The sequence below is a fragment of the Monopterus albus genome, unplaced genomic scaffold (assembly GCF_001952655.1).
Source record: "Monopterus albus unplaced genomic scaffold, M_albus_1.0 scaffold209.1, whole genome shotgun sequence".
Classification (NCBI taxonomy): domain Eukaryota; kingdom Metazoa; phylum Chordata; class Actinopteri; order Synbranchiformes; family Synbranchidae; genus Monopterus; species Monopterus albus.
The window spans coordinates 1,154,471-1,172,426 of record NW_018128089.1 but is presented as its reverse complement, the minus strand read 5'-3'; the positions used below and the strand labels follow the sequence as shown (position 1 = coordinate 1,172,426).

Genomic DNA, 17,956 nt, shown 5'->3' with positions numbered 1-17,956 from the left:
AAAAAAAATCGGATTTCAGCAAAAAATCCGATCTGAGCATTAAGACCTGCAGTGTGAACATTGGCCTATAGCACACAGGTGGAGGAGGGTCAGTGCGCCTCTTTTTTTCAGTTTATTTAATTAACTTTTTTTTACCAGAGAAAATTCCACTGAGGTGTAGAACTTCAGACGGTGGCATTAGGAGTCACAGATAAAATCATACTAGAAATATTCAGCAATGTATAAAGTCATCAACAAACTACCACACAACTAAGAACAGAACCAAGAAGAAAAGGAATCCCAAAGCAGTAATACTAAATTTGGTTTTCCTTTGCAAACTACTCAAGTCGCTGGACTTTGTTTCTTGTCTCTGTTCAAACACCAGGGACACAGCAAGTAGGTGTCTGTGAGCTAAGGTAAAAGGTGGAGAATGAGCTTTGTAAAACAAGTGTGCCAAGGCCTGGAGGAAGTTTATTTACAATGGCTTTATAACTAAAAATGTGCCAATGAATTGAACAGGACTTGTCTGAACTGAAACCCCAACTCCAGTTTGTTTTTCCATCTGTTGCTTAAGGAGCCCATGTCATGCTTTTCCTTGTTTTCTGATGTGTCTACAATGGTGAATTCTCATCTTAGATGTGACCTAAAGCTCAAAAAATGAGGTGTACATATGTTCTAGTATTTCTATGCAGAAGCAACTCGGTTTCTATGCGATCGATGAATGCAGAACTATTTCCCCTCGCTATTTCATCTGTGCAGAGTGCATTGGTTTACTCAACCGGTTTGTGAATTAAAACATTTTTTTTGTGATCACTGTCTTAAATGTGGAATTTTAAGTGACTTGGTTGATGGGCACCACTGTAACTTGATACTTGCTCGTGACTTGCAAATGTGTGCCTTACTCCCACTTCTGGTGATAACACAAACACACAGCTTTAACATGTACTACAGTTACAGTCTCTGGAGCTGGATTACTGATATTAAACAATTATTGGTCAGCAGTTTGAACATGGTGCTCAGACAACAGCAGGTTTTCAGAGGCTTCATCTGATAACAGACCTCTTCATATTCACACCTGCTGACATGCTGAGCGGCACTTTGTTGGTGAGCAGCTGTTAGCTCATCAGAAATCAGTGCTTTGGTTTCAGTTTCTGATTGTTACCTGATACAGGTGTACCCCTTGATGTGTGTCTTGCAGGCGGAGGCAGAAGTCGCGTCTCTGTCACGTCGTCTGCAGCTGACTGAGGAGAATCTGGACCGAGCTCAGGAGAGACTGGCCACCGCCCTTCATAAACTCGATGAGGTGGAGAAGACTGCTGATGAGAGTGAGAGGTCAGAGGTTTTAACCTGAAATACAACACAGCTGATACACACCTGTGGGTTGTGGATTGCTTTGTGAAACAAGGCCAGGCACCGTCATGAGCTTCAGCCTCCCGTTTCCTCTCTTTGATTTGTCTTCATCATGTCTCATGTCCTCTCAGTGGAGATGGAAGACAGACCTGATGATGAGGCTGAGATGTCTTTATCATCTTTGAAATGTTAAATTATTTAAAATGTTATTTATTGAGACTGAACAGAAAACAGCAGGTGACTGCTGTTTATACCCGAGTACTTAAAGTCCTTTGTGCCCCCCCCCATCAGAGGTATGAAGGTGATCGAGAACAGAGCTCTGAAGGACGAGGAGAAGATGGAGCAACTAGAGATTCACCTCAGAGAGGCCAAACATATCGCTGAGGAGGCTGATCGTAAATATGAGGAGGTCAGAACGCACAGTACACGTACATTACACAACAAAACCCGGCACAGAGGCCTGCATTAGTGTTGATAATGTTTTCTATGTATGTCTTTATTTGGATTACACACTAGAGAGATGCTCTGTCGTTCTTCACACATGAGGGTTTTGTTGATCTGCTTTAAAATCCTCCATAGTTTGTTGGATTCAGGTCAGGACCCTCGTCGCAGTAACCACAGGCGTGCTCACTGTCGTTGCACTGAGGCTGAGCTTTGAGCTGTGTTTCCAGTGTGCTCTGTCATTTGTTTTCAATTTGTAATAAAATCAAATACTTTATAATTTTACTGTTGTTGGCACGAGTTTGAACATTTAAAATCGAACATTACTAAAATTGCACAGGGGTTTACTCAGTTTTGTTGTACAGTATAATATTAACAAATAAACAACAATACAAATGCACAACATTTAGTACACGGACTGCTCCTGTGGGTGGGTGTTCTACTGATAATTTAAGTGTGCATGGTGCACAGTGGATATGTAAGTCATCTATACTATGATATAATTGGGGTTTGGATTTTCCTTGACCGACGTGGACTAAACTTCATGTTCTTTTTCTTTTAGCGCTATATTTTTATGAGTAGATTAGTTTGGTTGTACTCTTTAGTAACTTGCAAAATGGTATTAAAACAAAATTAAAAGCAATCGTGATAAAATTATGACCGTGATTCTGTGAAAAAAATATTGATATGATCTTTTTGCCATATTGCCCACCCCTACCTCTGAATATAATGTAGTCCAGTACAACACCATCATTAACTCTGAATTCGGCGATAAAACAGAAGTGAATGAACAGAACTGTCGACTTCATGGCTGCATTGTCTTGGATGTACTTAATGAAGTGGACACCGAATGTATTGGACGCCCTGCGCATGTCTAACAGCTGCTTACAGGAGTGAAACGAACTTCAGAGCTTTGGTATCATCCTCCCATTTCCAGTAAATACCAAGTGTTTTAATTTTTATATTTGTTACTTAAACATGTTAAATATTGTTGCTGTAGGCAGAGATGTTGGTTATCAAATGTTTGTGTAAAAACCTGAACTCATCATTTTTCATTGATGCATTTATTTTCTACTGTGTATCTGGGTCACACAAATGTGATTACAGTCTTATGCAAAAGTTTAGGCACCCCTTGATAAATAACAGATTTTGGTGATTTTTTATTTGAACAGATGTTAACACAGTTTCTCTTGGAAATGGAAAAAATGCACAATATTTTCTGCAAACAGTGATGCATAGTTACTTCTTATGCCATAAATTGAACAAAAATAAAAAATAAAAACATTATTATGGCATGGTGCAAAAGTTTGGGCACCCTAAGAGTTCCAGAGTCTCAAAGTCTCTCACAAGGTTTCAGACCTTAATCAGCTCGGTAGATCTGATGCACAGCAACAGCTGTCATTGGTAAATGCCAATTTCAAAGCTGTACAAATACCTTGACTCTTCAAACCTTGTGCACACACTTGTGGACACCCAGCAACCATGGGTTCCTCTAAGCAGCTGTGTAAGACCCTGAAAATGAAAGTTATTGATGCCCACAATGCAGGAGAAGGCTACAAGAAGATAGCAAAGCGTTGTCAGCTTGCAGTTTCCACAGTAACATCTGGGCAAGTGCTGACAAATGCCATCATTCTAGTTCATAGGGTTGGGTTAGGTGAGGCTAACTCCAGGTAAAATCAAATGTTCTTCTGAGATCAGGTCAGGGCTCGGGGATTAGTCCGATTACCCACCTGGGACCAGTTCTTCGTGATCGGCACAAAAATGCAGGAACGTGCATAATACGAGATGGATGTCCATGAATCTGTTGACCTGGTGCATGCTGGGACCTGCAATCACATGATCTGCCAATCATTTTAATGCTGCTCATGGTTTAACTGTCTAATCATGTAGTTTTTATTTAAAGATAAATTCACTGAGAATTAGAAACAAACCAGAATTAACAAGATTATTTCATTTTGACAACAATATGTTGAACCACATTTGAAGAGCAGGCTTCAGGTTACTACAGTGCAGGTAAACATGTTGTCTGAGTAACCTTTTGAAGGTAAACACACTGATTGGTAATCAGACTGATGACTTCAGTATAATGTCACACTGCTCACTAACAGCGCTTTAATTTTTCTGCATCTGTTTTTCTCTTCCTGTCTGTTTTCATGGAAACGTGTCTGCTGCATGTCCTGCTTCCTCCATCCTGCTCTCTGTCTCTCCACCTGTCTAACAGTAAGGTTCAGAGGTTGGAGGAGCAGTTGAGGAGTTTCGACCAATCACTGAAGAGCCTGCAGGCATCTGAGGACAAGGTACTGATGGTCAACTAATGTTCAAGCTGCTGTCAAACAAACCAGGGCAGCTCCTCTTCCTAACCTCCAGCTGACTTCCACTGACCTCTGACCTTTACCTTCAGCTCCTCCTGCTGCTCTCTGCATGACATTAACCTGCTGTACACAACAGCGCCACACAGTCCAACAGTGAATAACACATCTGACATATCCCCTCTGTTTAATGTGACCTTTGACCTGCAGTAAGTGTCGAGTGTTGGAGGAGGAGCTGAAAACTGTCTTCACTAGCTCAAAGTCTCTGGAGGCCCAGACTGAGAAGGTAGGAGGAGGTGGAGCGTCATTAACAATCTCTGAAATGAGTTAAACTTGAATTTCACAGCAGTCTGAACATCAGCGTTTCACTGCCAGCATCACTGCTTGGCGTAGTCGCAAGTGTTGCGCTGAACCCACACCCAACAGAGATCCTGGAGTGCACCTGTACATCACTGCAGACAGGTGGAGAAGATTTTCAGCTGTGCAAATTTAGACTAAAAACAGACCTGAATTAACACACTGGCAGAGGAACAGGCAGTTGGCCAGCGCAGGACGAAAGCTGACTGCTTTCAATGAATAGGGACTAAAGACGGTCTGAATGCTGCCTTAACTGAATCGGTCCTACACTGCCCATTCTTCAAACGGGCACCCGCAAAGTTTACCATGCCTGAAATGTGACCTGTAACATCAGTAAAACCCAAGCTACATAGTTGTTCATGCAGGTTCCATATGTTTGCAGTCCTGGTCAGAGGTTATGTTTAGTTTTTATGTCCCATCTCAATCAGTTCCTTCTTGTTCATGCAGAATGACACAAAGATAACTGATTTGATCAGTCATCTGTCCACAACTCCAAAATGAGTCAGTGTTGCAGCCTCAGTTCTGGACTCATGGTGAAAGTGTCCTGAAAACTTTTATTTTAATTTTCTTTTAATCCATTCCCATGTTTATTTCACCTGCTACCTGCGTGCCTTTAGCTCATTATCTGTGATTTAATTTAGCTGTGGGTAGATGACCCTGTGAAGGACTCCACATCGACTCAACTGCCAGTGTCCTCAGTAGTAGAACACTTAAATATGTGATGGTGGACAGTGACACTGAGGTGTGTCCTCAGACCCGACTGTCTGCCAGTACACCTGGATCTCTGACTGGTTGTTGTTTCTATGTCTCAGTATTCTCTGAAAGAGGACAGGTATGAAGAGGAGATCAGGAGCCTGAGCAGCAAACTCAAGGAGGTGAGAAACAAATAATGTTACACAAGTACTGATCAAATATTCTTAAGACATTCTGAAATATTTTTAACCACCAATAACCCATTAGAGTGCTATTCATTAATTTGCAGGGTGTCACCATTAGATGGCGCTCGGTTCACAAAAACTTTTAACAAAATTAAGCAGTGTGTGACTCCATAAAGTACCGTATTTACATGCAGAGTAGTGTTGGGAACTCTAACTCAGCTGTCGTTGTGTTTTGCCCATTAGTCCCAGGGGCCTATAAAGTGTGAATGTGAAATCATAGTGAAGTGATATTACTGCTGTTTAAGACTGAAGCCAGTCAACCTGGAGCTGTTTGCCTCAGTTCATGCAGAAAGCTAAAAGTAGTCACTGCTCCACTGGTGGATAGACTGGGCATTTCCAAGGCGTCGTGACAGAGCAGGCAGCAATTTAAGATGGCTACATCCGGTTTTATCAACTGTTTGACTTCCTGTGTTTCAGGCGGAGACCAGAGCAGAGTTTGCAGAGCGTTCAGTGGCCAAACTGGAGAAAACCATTGATGACCTGGAAGGTGAGACTGACTGTTTTTGTGCCAAAAAGGTTTTATGCAGTAAAATAGGCAGAATTAACATATACATTACCTTAATGTGCACAGTGTTAATTAATATGCGAACTGTTACATTATCGTGTGCAGCACTATCTTAATGTTCAGCAACTCAACTTCTAACTCAAGCACAACTCTTGGACTTGAGACAGCGATTTGACAGCTGGATGTTCACCATTTGTCTGTTTCCGTTTCCAGATGCTCTGACTTCAGCCAGAAACGCCAACACGGAGCTTCAGGCGACTCTGAATCAGACCATGGAGGAGCTCAACTTCTGCTGAACATCTTCCTTCATTTCTCCTGCCCTCTGCCCCCTCTCACCTCCCTCAGTTGCCTGACAAGTGAATGTCAGGGAACTCTGTGGTCAAAACATTCCTATCTCTCCTCCTTGAACTGCCTCCTCCTTCCACTGTTACTGCCCCACCTCCCCTCCCCTCCACCCCTGCCTGCGAGAAGGTCAGGCTCATACTCTGTGGCCAAAAAAAATCCTTTTCTTGTACTTCCTCCTCTTTACTGCGCCTCCTGCTGCTGAATGACTTCGTCTCATTCCACTGTTGCCATTCCATCTTCCACCACCGCTATGAGGGGGTCAGGGTTAAAGTTCTCCCCCCTTTCCCTCTGCTGGCTGCTCTGTGGGTGTCAGCAAGAACTAAACATTACTCCTCTTCTTCACTGCACCTCCTCTCCTGGTGGATGTGAGGGAGGTGTCAGGATGGTGTAGCCTCCCCTCAGTCTTCCTCAACAAATCCTGCTCTCACATTTCTTCTTTGAACCTTCAAATGACATTTGAAGTGTTTCTTTAATTTTATCCTGTTGGCCTTCCTTCTCACCACTCTTCCCTCCTCCTCACCCACTGACGGTGCCATCCCACCCTCCTCAGTATTATGCAAGGGAAGCCAGATGAGGAGCTGCCAGACATTTGTCTAAAGGGAGTTTAACAGCAATTTACAGCCATTGCTTTGTTAAAAGCTAATTGACTAACAACTAATCATTTGTTTGAACGGTTTGTCGTTACTGATTAGTTTTCTCTCCTACAACAACTATTGATTGAATGATTAGAGCCAACTTCCTGTTAGCCAATGATTTACTAGTTTTGTTCCTGGGGGTGTGTTTTAAGGTAGCCAATCAAAGCTAGGCATTCCACTATGTATGGAACCAGGGGCCAATCAGAGGTCACCTGACCTTTGACCTGATAACATGAACAAATAAAATTTAAATGTTTTTACTGGAAGCCAGTGATGGTGTCATCACTGTGCAGATGTCACAGCTCATTGTAATAAATCATGACAAAGTGAAACTGAATTTTATAAAATAAAAGCACCGTCACTGGTATATAGATCTGGTCTGAGACTTGTTGTGGTTTTTATTCACTTAAAGATGTGAACGTTCACCCTGGTTTAAGTGGATTTTAATGTCAATATTTACTTTTGGTCAGTTTTTGTAACAGTTTGTGCTCAGTATACAGTTGGAAGAAAGAGTAATGGCACCGTTTGCAGTTAACTGGTTTTCATCTGACGCCAACTCATACTGATGGCTCTAACCATTGGGGGGGACCTTGGGGTTCAGTGTCATGTCCAAGGACACTTCGACTGCAGGCACTGTGATTCGACCCGCTCATCTTCCGTTTGGGAAATGACCACTCTACTGAACCATGGTCGCACAGATGATAAAACGCAAACAGTCCTGATCTTTCATGTCTTTATTGAACACACCTGTTAAACAGCCCATGACATGTTTTTCCTTGTTTTGACTTATCTACAATGGTACAACAGTGAATTCTCATCTTAGACATAACCTAAAGCTCAAAAATTAGGTGTTCATACTGTATGTTGTATTTCATTGCAGAAGCAACTCAGCTTATACACATCTCGCAAACTCAAGTCTTTTTTTCTAACAAAATTAAGTATTAAATGATTAAGGATTTCCTTGAATGGTGATAATCTCCAGGTCGTTGCATGTTCATGTGAGCTTGCCTGACATCCACCAGTGCCCCCACCATTTTCGCCAAATGTTATATTGCCTTGTTTATGTGCATTTTCAATAAAGCTTTAAAAAAAAAAATTTTTTTTTTAAAAGACATCCACAGTGCCATTGCAAAGCGGTATCTTTCGACTGCGCCCAATTTTGTGAATATATTTTTTCCTCACCAGAGAATTTGAAGAAAAAATACAGGGCCTGAGATTAATGCATGTCCGGGAATGTTCCTGTACAGGGACTCACTGTTTTACTTGACCAGGTCTAACCTACAAGCAGCTGGCCTATGAAGATCCCCGCGGTGGTTACTGATCAGCTCATCAAGGCTCAGCTGAGTTTTACAGATCTGACAAAGATAAACTTCATGTGATAGAAAATGAGCACCACAGACCTTCTGCTGATACTGAACATCCATATTCATCAATAATATTAATTAGTGATTAGGAGCTGCGACTGGTAGATGATGATGACGCTGCTTCCATGGCCAGCTTCAGGATTGGCTGCAGCTGTTTGTCTAATGAGGGGGCGTCAGCCTCATTAGTGATGATCCAATCAAATTCAACCCCACTGTCCAACCCACACTCTGACTCTGCATCATCCACACCTAAGCAATAGAGAGATAGAGACATACAGGTAGATTAAAACTCTGACTTCGCATCATCCACACCTGAGAGTTAAACAGAAAGATGGGTAGATCTTACCTGTAGTGAAGCTCCACCCTCTCTGTTTGCGTGTTTGTTCTGAACTTTGAACTCTGACACATCGAGTCTGTCGAGGAAACTCTGACCAGAACCACTGCAAGTCTGATAGTCTGCGTGCATCACTCACCACCTGACCAATCACAGAAGAACTCAGCTGACTTGTTGACCAATGACTGGAGTGATTTCAGATGTAAACGCATTAACCTTGCGTCTCTGCAGCCACCATACTAGAGCAGGGTTTAGTTCAAACGGTGGAAAAACACCCGACTTTGTACTGATGCTACACCTTGTGTCTCTGCAGCCACCATACTAAAGCAGGGTTTAGTTCAAACGGTGAAAAAACACCCGACTTTGTACTGATGCTATTTGGTGACCGAGTTACATAACATAATGTTTACTTGGACTTGGTGCCCAGCCTGATTTTCCTTTATTACCCAATTTAGAAATCTCAGTAAATTGAATGAGATTTTCTTATTTTTGGGCCTGAACCCAGATGCTCCAGTTTCACCTCTGCTTTTTATAATGTTACTACTTAGTTGGTAGGTTTGTTAGTAGGGCATACATCAAGGTTTTAGTTTCCACCAAAACCTTTTGGATCAAATGTGAAAGTACATCAAAAGCTGGGAGCAGCTGCAGGAAAAAGAAGCAGTCCAGAAGAAAAAGTGAATAAGAAAAAAACTAACAAGAGAAAGAAGATATACCCAAACTGGTTGCTGTGCTCCTCTGGTTGCTAGGCGACAAAAGAATCCAGGGTCCTGACTTCGTCGAGTTTCGCCCCAGTGAATCATATCAGACCGATACTGCTCCTTATACAGACCAGAGCCCAGCAGCTGGGCCAGGTCCAGACCATGTTCCTGACAACCAGCAGGAGCAGTATGACTCATTGGTAGAAACAATAACATGATCACAGTGATGTAACCATGGTGACATGTTTGTGTGTATCAGCAGGTGTAGGTCTCACCTGAGCATACTGCTGTTTGAGCGGTCCGGATAGACGCAGGACGCAACAAACATCAGACCCTAAACTACAGAAGAAGAAAAAGGTGAGCTGTTGTATCACAGATATCTGCCACATTAAAAAACATCACAGGTGTCAACAGGTGTTTCACAGATGGGTGACAGTTGTCACTGACAGGTAAAACATGTACTTAATGTACTAATGGTAACATTAGAAAGATAAGCAGTAATAGTGTGTCATGTCTGATACAGGTAACAGTCTCAGCATTAACACTGAATGCGTTTATGTCAAAGTGTGATTTTAATTCATTCATAGCTGTAAGGATGCAGCAGAAGAAGCCACATAATTCAGCGGAAGCACAGTGACATACGGTATGTTGTCAGGCTGCAGCAACAAACCGCTCAGCATGAACTATGTGCAGGTAGATGACGGAACAGGAGTTTATAACTCAGCCACAGCAGCAGTGTATGATACCATCAGTGTCAGAGTGAGTCTGCAAACACATAAAACTGACAGCAGCACTGTATCAAAACTTGTTCCTAGAGTCAGTTTTACATCTCTACGACTCTAAATTTGACTTCACCCCGAAGGGCATCTGGCGTAAAACATGCCAAGTTCAGCATGTGGCGAATCATCAGTTGGGTGGCAAGTGATTATTCGCTGTGGCGACCCCTAGCGGGAGCAGCCGAAAGTATAGGAGTAAGATTAGCCTATTTTACGATTCCAGCCTCCCTGGGTACAGCGGGACAATCCCAACGCACAATCACAAACTCCCTCAGATTAAGCCTGCAGAAGCGCCGATTTACGGAGAGTGAGCATAAAAGGTTCAAAATGAAGGCAAGAGAGCCCTCGTGCACCTGATCCCTCACTAACTCAGCGGGAACGCACCTCAAAGTCCGTGAGTGCGGACCTTGGGACTGGGAGAGACTGTATCAAAGCTGATGCACATGAATCACATGACCCAACGTGGAGCCACAGACAGGTGGTGTGAAGTTACATTAACACATGAAGCTAAGAGAAACGTCAGGTGGTGTTTTCCACCGTGTGAACTTGAATCACTTCACCTTCTTCTGCAGTGGTTTAATGGCAGCGACTAGAGAACCAGCTCCATCTGCCAACAGGGGGTACAGACAAATATTACGAGGAAACAACAAAGCTCAGTACTTGAAATTTAGCCCAGTCTCTATTTCATAAGTAGCCCTAATTCGTTTTGTAGTTGGTCAGTGGACAATCATTGCGGGAGGGTGTTGACGGACCCAGTACCTGTTCACGAAGCCCAACTAGTTACCTCTGCTACATTGGCAATGAACACCAGTGGATCAGTATTAAACATTTTGTTAATTTGTACTAAACACAGTGACACAAACGGCGAGTATTTTGATTATTTACCGGTCCAGGAGCAGGTCCGTCACATAGTCCTTTCCGGACTTCCGTTTTCCACTGAAGACCAGAACCAGTTCCGGTTCAGAGACTCGGTCCCCCATCTATCAGCAATAACCCCTCATCAATACCTGCTGCCAATTGATCCGCGCCTGGTTTATCAGCTCTATATTCCGACTGCCAGACTACACTAGAACGGCACCGTAACTGTCCAAGCTAACAGGAAGCAGTTCAAAATACAAATCCCAGAGTGATTTAAACACTCACAGGAGGGTTAGATAAATCATCAGTAGAAAACTGATTAACCGTTCAGCGACTGACGTACGGACAGAAATTTTAAAAATGAAGCAGACGCGCTCTCTCTCCCTAATCAAGCATATTACACGTTACAGTGTCACGTGATTGGACTGAACCACTGCGGCTCCGGGGATGGGTGGGTGCCCTGTACTTTTGCAATGTCAAGAGTGTAACAAAAAAATCTAGTAAATATAATCTGAGGAATTACAGGTTTAATGACGATTTGTAGCTCTCCCAGTGTTTGTGTCATATTTCTCTCTATTATCACTTCTGATTTTTTTTTTATTTTTGTAGGTACTTAATAATAATAATATTATTATTATTAGCCCTGTTCATACGTGTTGTCAGTTTTAATAATAAAATAGCCTACATAAAATAATGAATGCTATAAATCACACTTTATAGCATTTTAAAAACATTTTTGTAACAAGTGAAGGGTTACATAAAGTCTACTATTAGGGAGTTAAGCAGCTTTTATGGTTCAAGGATTTTTTTAACAAATATTTTTCATTTTTAGTTTTAGGATTCAAAAACAGAAAACTTTAAAAAATCACTTGTGCAGCCTATATATTTTGCCAGCAAAAACACATTATTAACAAAAAAAAATTGACATTTTTTGATCTTGCATAAAAATTCCAGTGGCAATGTTACTAGACTGGAAAGTTGTAATTTTTTTTTTTGAGCACAACCATAAATACTAGTCATTCCAAAAAGCTGAACAGAAAATGCAGCTGTAGAAAAGGCACTGAAATGGTTCACTATCTTCCATAGCAAAAAGTGCACACATTACAGTTAATATTACATTAGCAGAAGAATTTGTCACATGGACTGTAAATGGTAAATGGACTGTATTTTATATAGCGCTTTCTCACAGTGTGTTACACTGGCCAAAGCGCTTTACAGAGATGCTACACCATTCACCCATTCACACACCGATGACATGGATATATATTGGTAATTACTCTGAAGTGCACTTTGGCTTTAGGGGGAATGGGAAATGTTAAATATTTGCTTCTAATTTTAACAATATCAGTTTTGGAGCATATGTAAGAGGTACTTTTTTCTAATGGGGCCAGAGAAGCGTTACATGGTAAGAGCATCTCTAATAACTTTATTATTAATGTTTTGTTTTTTCTCAATGAGTTTGTAATTACAGATAATATTTTGTAATACAGGTACCAGGAAATAAAATAATACTAATCCTTTTATCAAATGAAGAAAGGGAGATGGAATAGCATTAACTGTACCAATACATTTCTTTCTGGTACAAATGGGCCTAGATTTATGAACAAATTTTAAAGCACTTCCCTGTCTATTTACTAAATGTCAGATAGCCCAAATACCATTTGACATCCAGGTTTTGATAAAGATAGATTTGCATTTCATAAGAATACATCTCTTGTTCCAAATAGGCACATTATGTGGGCTGAAGTTGTGCTTATAAACAAGTTTCCAATATAGTGAGATGTTGGTGAAATAGACAATTTTATAGGTAAGTTATTAATATCACAGTCTCATTTTAATAAGAACTTAATACCACCTAATTTACTGAAGATTGCAGAGAAGATTTGTAACCATAGATTTTCAGTTTTCATAATGAATTATTTTAACTGTTTTATTTTTAAAGTTCCATTTATAAAATTAAAATCTATAACATTTAGACCATCAGCAACAGGTTTCACTATATCTTTATTCCTTATAAAGTGGTGCTTGTTTGTTTTTTATAAGAAACAGTAATGGCTCTGACAAAATGATGATGAGGAACTGAGAGACAAGAGGCTGGATAAACGAGTCTTGAAGTTCCTTCAGTTTTGGAGAGCAGTACCTTGCCAAAGATTGAGATCTCTCTTTGTAACCAGCTGTTAAATATAAACTGGCATTCTTTAAAACAATTTTTACCACCTGCCTTAAAAATGGATCTTTGGTTACAGTAATACCTACAGTATGTTTGATGGCTTCTTCTTTAAAGAAATATTATATAAAAGTGAAAATGTATGTCTGTGAATAGATAAGAGTTCATACCAGATGCCTCTGAGAAAAGTAAAAGATAATCTATAACTTCTGGAATTTGATTTGCTTTTTAAAAGATAAATAAAGTTACTGGGGAAGTACGGGGGAACGCATTACATGAAATGGCTGAATGTCTGTTTTAAAATGTATAAAGAGCAGTTCAACAACTAAAATAAATAAACTTGGGCTTCTAGGGCAGCCTTGACAGAACTTTTAAACAATCTGAGCAATTACTTCCTAACACTGTCGCACTTAAAACATTCTAACAAAAAATAAAATAAACTACCAAAACCACTGACCTCTTCAAATTTTTTTTATTTTATATCAGTAGAACTTCTCGTATTTTGTTTTCACTTTGCCCTGTCTGCTTTTCTTGTTCAGCTTTGTTTACTTAAACCTACTTTCATGGAATATGCCTACTTTTGTTTATTTGATACATCCTGTTAAGCATTTGATGCAACTGTTTATATTGAATTGTATTTCTATTAAAAACAAGGCTTGGAAAAGAAGTTTAACCCCCTTCCTCTTCCACGTGTTGGTACGATCCGAGTCGAAGGTCGTTACCTCCCGATCAACATGGCAGCAGCTGCGATGTTTAGGATAAATGGTGGAGTTTTGCAAGCGGTGAAGACTTGCGCACTCAGGGTGAGACAGAAATCTAAAGTTATTAAACATCTTGAAATTATTAAAGTAACACGTTTCGTTAGAGATGAGTTATAAAACAACATAATAAATCACTATCCAACAATCAGTCACTGTGTCTGTACTCTGGTTGCAAAAGCAATACAATACATTTGTAACTGAATTAACTCTCTATTGTTTATTTTTAACCTAAAATTAATACATGCATCGTACATAACTATGTTGTTGTGAAACAGCCACCTTTCCCTATTATCAGGAGAATTAATGTATCTGAGTAATAATTAAATATTAGCCTGATACATTATTTCACTTTTCTTTAATTATTAGTCTGACATTAAATATTTCACCTAAATGTAACAGAAGTAACTCTCTTTTCTGTAATTATTAGTCTGACACATTAAATATTTATTCTAGACATTGGAAAAGGCGGTTGTTTCTCACTACACAGGCTTTTTGCTCGATTCTTGAAATAAATTTAGAATAAATATTAGAGAGTGATACATTTTTTCATTTCAATAATTACATTAATATTGCACAAAATTAGCTTATTTCGGGATCCGCAACTGTTTCACGCCATCATAGTTTAAGGACGTTCTGCCTGTTAGGAATAATTCAGAAGTATTTAGGGAATAATGTTTCTCTTTCACTCTAATTCCTACCACAGTTCTCTCTTCACAAACAACATTGTGTCTAAACAGCTGCTTTGTTATCAAACATACAATTTTTAACAAAAAAGACTTACCGTATCTCCAGAAACATACCCAACGGTGTTAGCAGCTACGCTCTCCGGGCTGCGGCGTCTCTAAGCCCACATGGGCTCTGACTCCCGGACGCTCGCCGCGGTGTGTGTACCGAGATCTCTCTCTGTCCGTCTCATGTCATCATGCCCCGCGACCTGTTCCAGCGACCCACCGGACTTTTTTCACTCGACCACTATACACTTGGGGTGCGCGCACAAACATTTCAAAGGTAATGAAATTTCACAAGTACAACTTCGATCACAGCGTCTTCCAACCGTTAGCAACACACTACAACCAGCAAGACGAAACAGCGGAGATCAGCTGATTTCTCAGCGGTCCCCCAGGTACAACATAGGTAGGCAAACATCGGTCCACCCCACGATCCAATCATACAGCAATACCGTTAGGCTAGGCTACGTACTAGCGTTTTTTCGGTGGTTTTATCTGTACACACAAGTGAGAAGTTAGTCCATGCTTTGAAAGTACCGGCATGCGCATGCGCAGACCTACACATGCGTTGTACTTCCTGTTTACATTACGCACAGGTATCTCCGGTCCACCATTTAAAAACTATTTGTTGTGTATCTTGTTACAAACCAACGAAATCAGATAAACCCATTTATTTAATCAGTATTTTGTAAAAAAAAAAAAAAAATCTATAGTTTCACGCGCTAGACTGTAGGAAAAAGCATACACAATGACATCTTATCACAATCACACACCATTCTTTTCAGTAGGGTTGTAATGCCTACAGCAACACAACGGAAGCGCTGTTTATCTTTCCATCCGTTTATTCAACAGAATACAATAATAACTTTTAGCACCATTTTCTAATCTGTGCGACTCTCTATTTGTTAAAGAAAGTGGATAATCAGGGATTTACACAATCATCATACTTTGACCTTTGTATATTTTAATGAGAAATACAGGATTCATGAGGTGCTTTTTTCAGGTTATTAGACTTAGCTATGAAATTCACAAAGTATTTTTTGACACATTTGCCAAATTGTTTTATTTAATAGCAACACATTTAGCGTAATTATATGGCTTTAATGTCTATATGATAATGTTTACCAGGGGTATTTTGTCTTTTGGTTGCTTTATTCAATAAGGCATGTACTACCAGTGGATTATATATACATAATATCTATGGGATGTGTTGTGTGCATATGTGTGTACAGCACCTCTTTGTGTCAGCAAGGCTGACTACAGCAAAACAAAACATGTAGCCTCCAACATGACAAATTTCACAGAACGCACTGCAGTGTGACATCATAATCCCAAACCCTATTGAAGCCTAAAGGGATAAAAATACTTAAGTTAAAATAATGTATAGTAACAAGGTCCTGATGAATGTGTTTGCTAAGCCTCATGCTCTCTGTCTGTTGTTCAGTCATGGTTCCACAGTTCGGTGGTTCTTCGGTTTGGATCTCCTCCTCCTCCTCACTCGAAGTTCTTCCCTGCAGTTGAAGGTGTCATGCTGCCGCCAGGAACCTTCAACAACAGAGTGGCCTTCATCACAGGAGGGGGTACGGGACTGGGTCGAGCCATGACCACCACCCTCTCCCAGCTGGGAGCTCAGTGTGTTATTGCCAGCAGGTCAGAGGTCACATGACTGATTACTTTCTCATTGTTGAAACAAAAAAGGTTAACCCCCCCCTCCCCTTGGTCTAATATCACATTTGTGTTTGTTATTCAGGAAGTTGAACGTTCTGCAGCAGACTGCTGAGGAGATCAGCAGTCAGACTGGAAATAAGGTGGGAAACCTGAACTGGTCTGAATCAGTCTGTCCTCATCTGGATTAGTCTAAACTGACGTGTCCTGGTGTGCTCTCCTCAGGTTCATGTGGTTCAGTGTGATGTTAGAAATCCGCAGGCTGTCTCTCACTGTATCGATGAGATGGAGAGTCTGACAGGACTGCCTGATGTAAACACACACACACACACAGCATTATCATATGTGTGATAATATCATTAATCATTATGATGTCACAGGATAAATTAAACTGTAGGCTGTGAAGTTAGTTTCTACAAATAAACAAGAAACTAAAATTCTGACATTACCAGTGTGTCCTGATTGGTGCAGGTGATCATCAACAATGCAGCGGGAAACTTTGTGTGTCCATCAGAGCGTCTGTCCCCAAATGGCTGGAAGGCCATCACTGACATCGTCCTGAATGGGACAGCCTTTGTTACTCTGGAGCTGGGCAAAAGGCTGATCCAGAATCAGAAAGGTAAGAGACAGATCTAGACTCAGCAAAGCTTTTGGAGTTTAGGCTGTAGTTTAGACTGATAGATGGCGGGCTGAGGCAGAGTAGCTGCTTTAGTTTTAGAAAATAATGGTCCCTATTGAAGGAGTACCCAGATTTCTCAAGTTTTTAAGATGATTTAATTCTTAATCAGATTCTTTTTTTGCCACTTGAAATTCTTGCACATTTTCCTAAAATTGTAAAGTTTGTCAAATTTGCAGGCAAACACTGCAGCCTACTATGGATAGAACAGCACTTGAACTGTTTGCTAGTGACTGTTTGGTAACAATTAGCCTTAGAAGGGCTGAGTTGGGTGTGTGGGTCCAGGCAAAGAGGAGGATGGGTCTGGGACGGCGGAACACACTGTTGTCAGAACACAAGCTGTCAGATTTAGCTATATTGAGCACAGCTGTTAACCACACATCCATGGTAGTAGCAGCAGCCAACACTCAATGTATGAGCTAAGTATCACTGTTACTGGAAAATGCTAGCTGTGCACCTTGTTTGTTTGTACAACTTTTTGTTCAAACATACAGTGACATTTTGTAAGTGTAAAGGAAGCATTAGTTCTTACAAATAGTGCGTGCTAGCTAGCATCATGCACCCTGCAGGTGAAGTTAAGTCACAGTGGCATTCATCTATCTCGCATTAGCTAGTTTTCTCAAACTAAAATAACATTATTCACCTTACATGGAGTAGAAGCATGAAGTTACATGTGTGCTAAAGTGGCTCCTGGCCAGTATCATTCAATAATAGTCTCATAAACCAAGCACAGGCATTATCTGAATGTATACAATAGAACTTTCAGAGTCAGAATCAGCTTTACTGGCCATGTGTGTTGAACACACAAGGAATTTCACTCTGGTACAGTGGTTCTCAATGTGCATGTAGTACAATGTTCTCCCATAAGGCAATAAGTAAACAAGATAAGGCTGAGAGAACAAGAAAAGAAAAAGAAATGTGCTTTGGGAATATTTAAAAAGAGTACTTGTATAATATGAGTATATATATATATATATATATATAAAATTCCCCCCCGCTTGCCCCCCACTATGGGGCAGCCTTATTCCTTCCTTAAAGCTCGGGTCCTCTACCAGCGGCCTTGCAGCCTG

At 40.6% G+C, this 17,956-nt stretch overlaps 3 protein-coding genes across 3 annotated transcripts in view; 2 read left to right on the top strand and 1 right to left on the bottom strand.

The window, feature by feature from the left end:
- The window catches only part of LOC109970852 (tropomyosin alpha-4 chain-like), a 12,001-nt gene extending 4,764 nt beyond the window's left edge, over window positions 1–7,237 (top strand). Inside the window, exons 3-9 of the mRNA XM_020618705.1 lie at window positions 1,178–1,311; window positions 1,621–1,797; window positions 3,992–4,067; window positions 4,276–4,365; window positions 5,249–5,311; window positions 5,792–5,861; window positions 6,093–7,237. Of these exons, the coding sequence (XP_020474361.1) occupies window positions 1,178–1,311; window positions 1,621–1,797; window positions 3,992–4,067; window positions 4,276–4,365; window positions 5,249–5,311; window positions 5,792–5,861; window positions 6,093–6,175 (693 nt within the window). The 3' untranslated portion in view covers window positions 6,176–7,237. The remainder of the gene's footprint in view (window positions 1–1,177; window positions 1,312–1,620; window positions 1,798–3,991; window positions 4,068–4,275; window positions 4,366–5,248; window positions 5,312–5,791; window positions 5,862–6,092) is intronic.
- A 665-nt stretch (window positions 7,238–7,902) lies between these two features.
- Window positions 7,903–11,298, bottom strand: pmvk (phosphomevalonate kinase). Its single transcript, XM_020618792.1, has 5 exons — window positions 10,917–11,298; window positions 9,531–9,594; window positions 9,271–9,423; window positions 8,570–8,699; window positions 7,903–8,472 (listed from the first exon to the last, which is right to left on the bottom strand). Exons 1-5 carry the CDS (start codon window positions 11,009–11,011, stop codon window positions 8,309–8,311), a joined length of 606 nt encoding a protein of 201 aa, XP_020474448.1. The 5' UTR covers window positions 11,012–11,298; the 3' UTR covers window positions 7,903–8,308.
- A 2,256-nt stretch (window positions 11,299–13,554) lies between these two features.
- Window positions 13,555–17,956, top strand: part of decr1 (2,4-dienoyl CoA reductase 1, mitochondrial) — an 11,306-nt gene continuing 6,904 nt past the window's right edge. Inside the window, exons 1-5 of the mRNA XM_020618784.1 lie at window positions 13,555–13,859; window positions 15,990–16,195; window positions 16,296–16,353; window positions 16,436–16,522; window positions 16,682–16,829. Of these exons, the coding sequence (XP_020474440.1) occupies window positions 13,791–13,859; window positions 15,990–16,195; window positions 16,296–16,353; window positions 16,436–16,522; window positions 16,682–16,829 (568 nt within the window). The 5' untranslated portion in view covers window positions 13,555–13,790. The remainder of the gene's footprint in view (window positions 13,860–15,989; window positions 16,196–16,295; window positions 16,354–16,435; window positions 16,523–16,681; window positions 16,830–17,956) is intronic.

Coding starts and splice junctions, on each gene's coding strand:
- pmvk (XM_020618792.1), bottom strand. CDS start 11,011: ATGGGGGACCGAGTCTCTGAACCGGAACTGGTTCTGGTCTTCAGTGGA. Junction 9,595..10,916: donor ACGGACCTGCTCCTGGACCG/GTAAATAATCAA, acceptor CTTCTTCTGTAG/TTTAGGGTCTGATGTTTGTT. Junction 8,700..9,270: donor GAGCACAGCAACCAGTTTGG/GTATATCTTCTT, acceptor GTGATTGGTCAG/GTGGTGAGTGATGCACGCAG.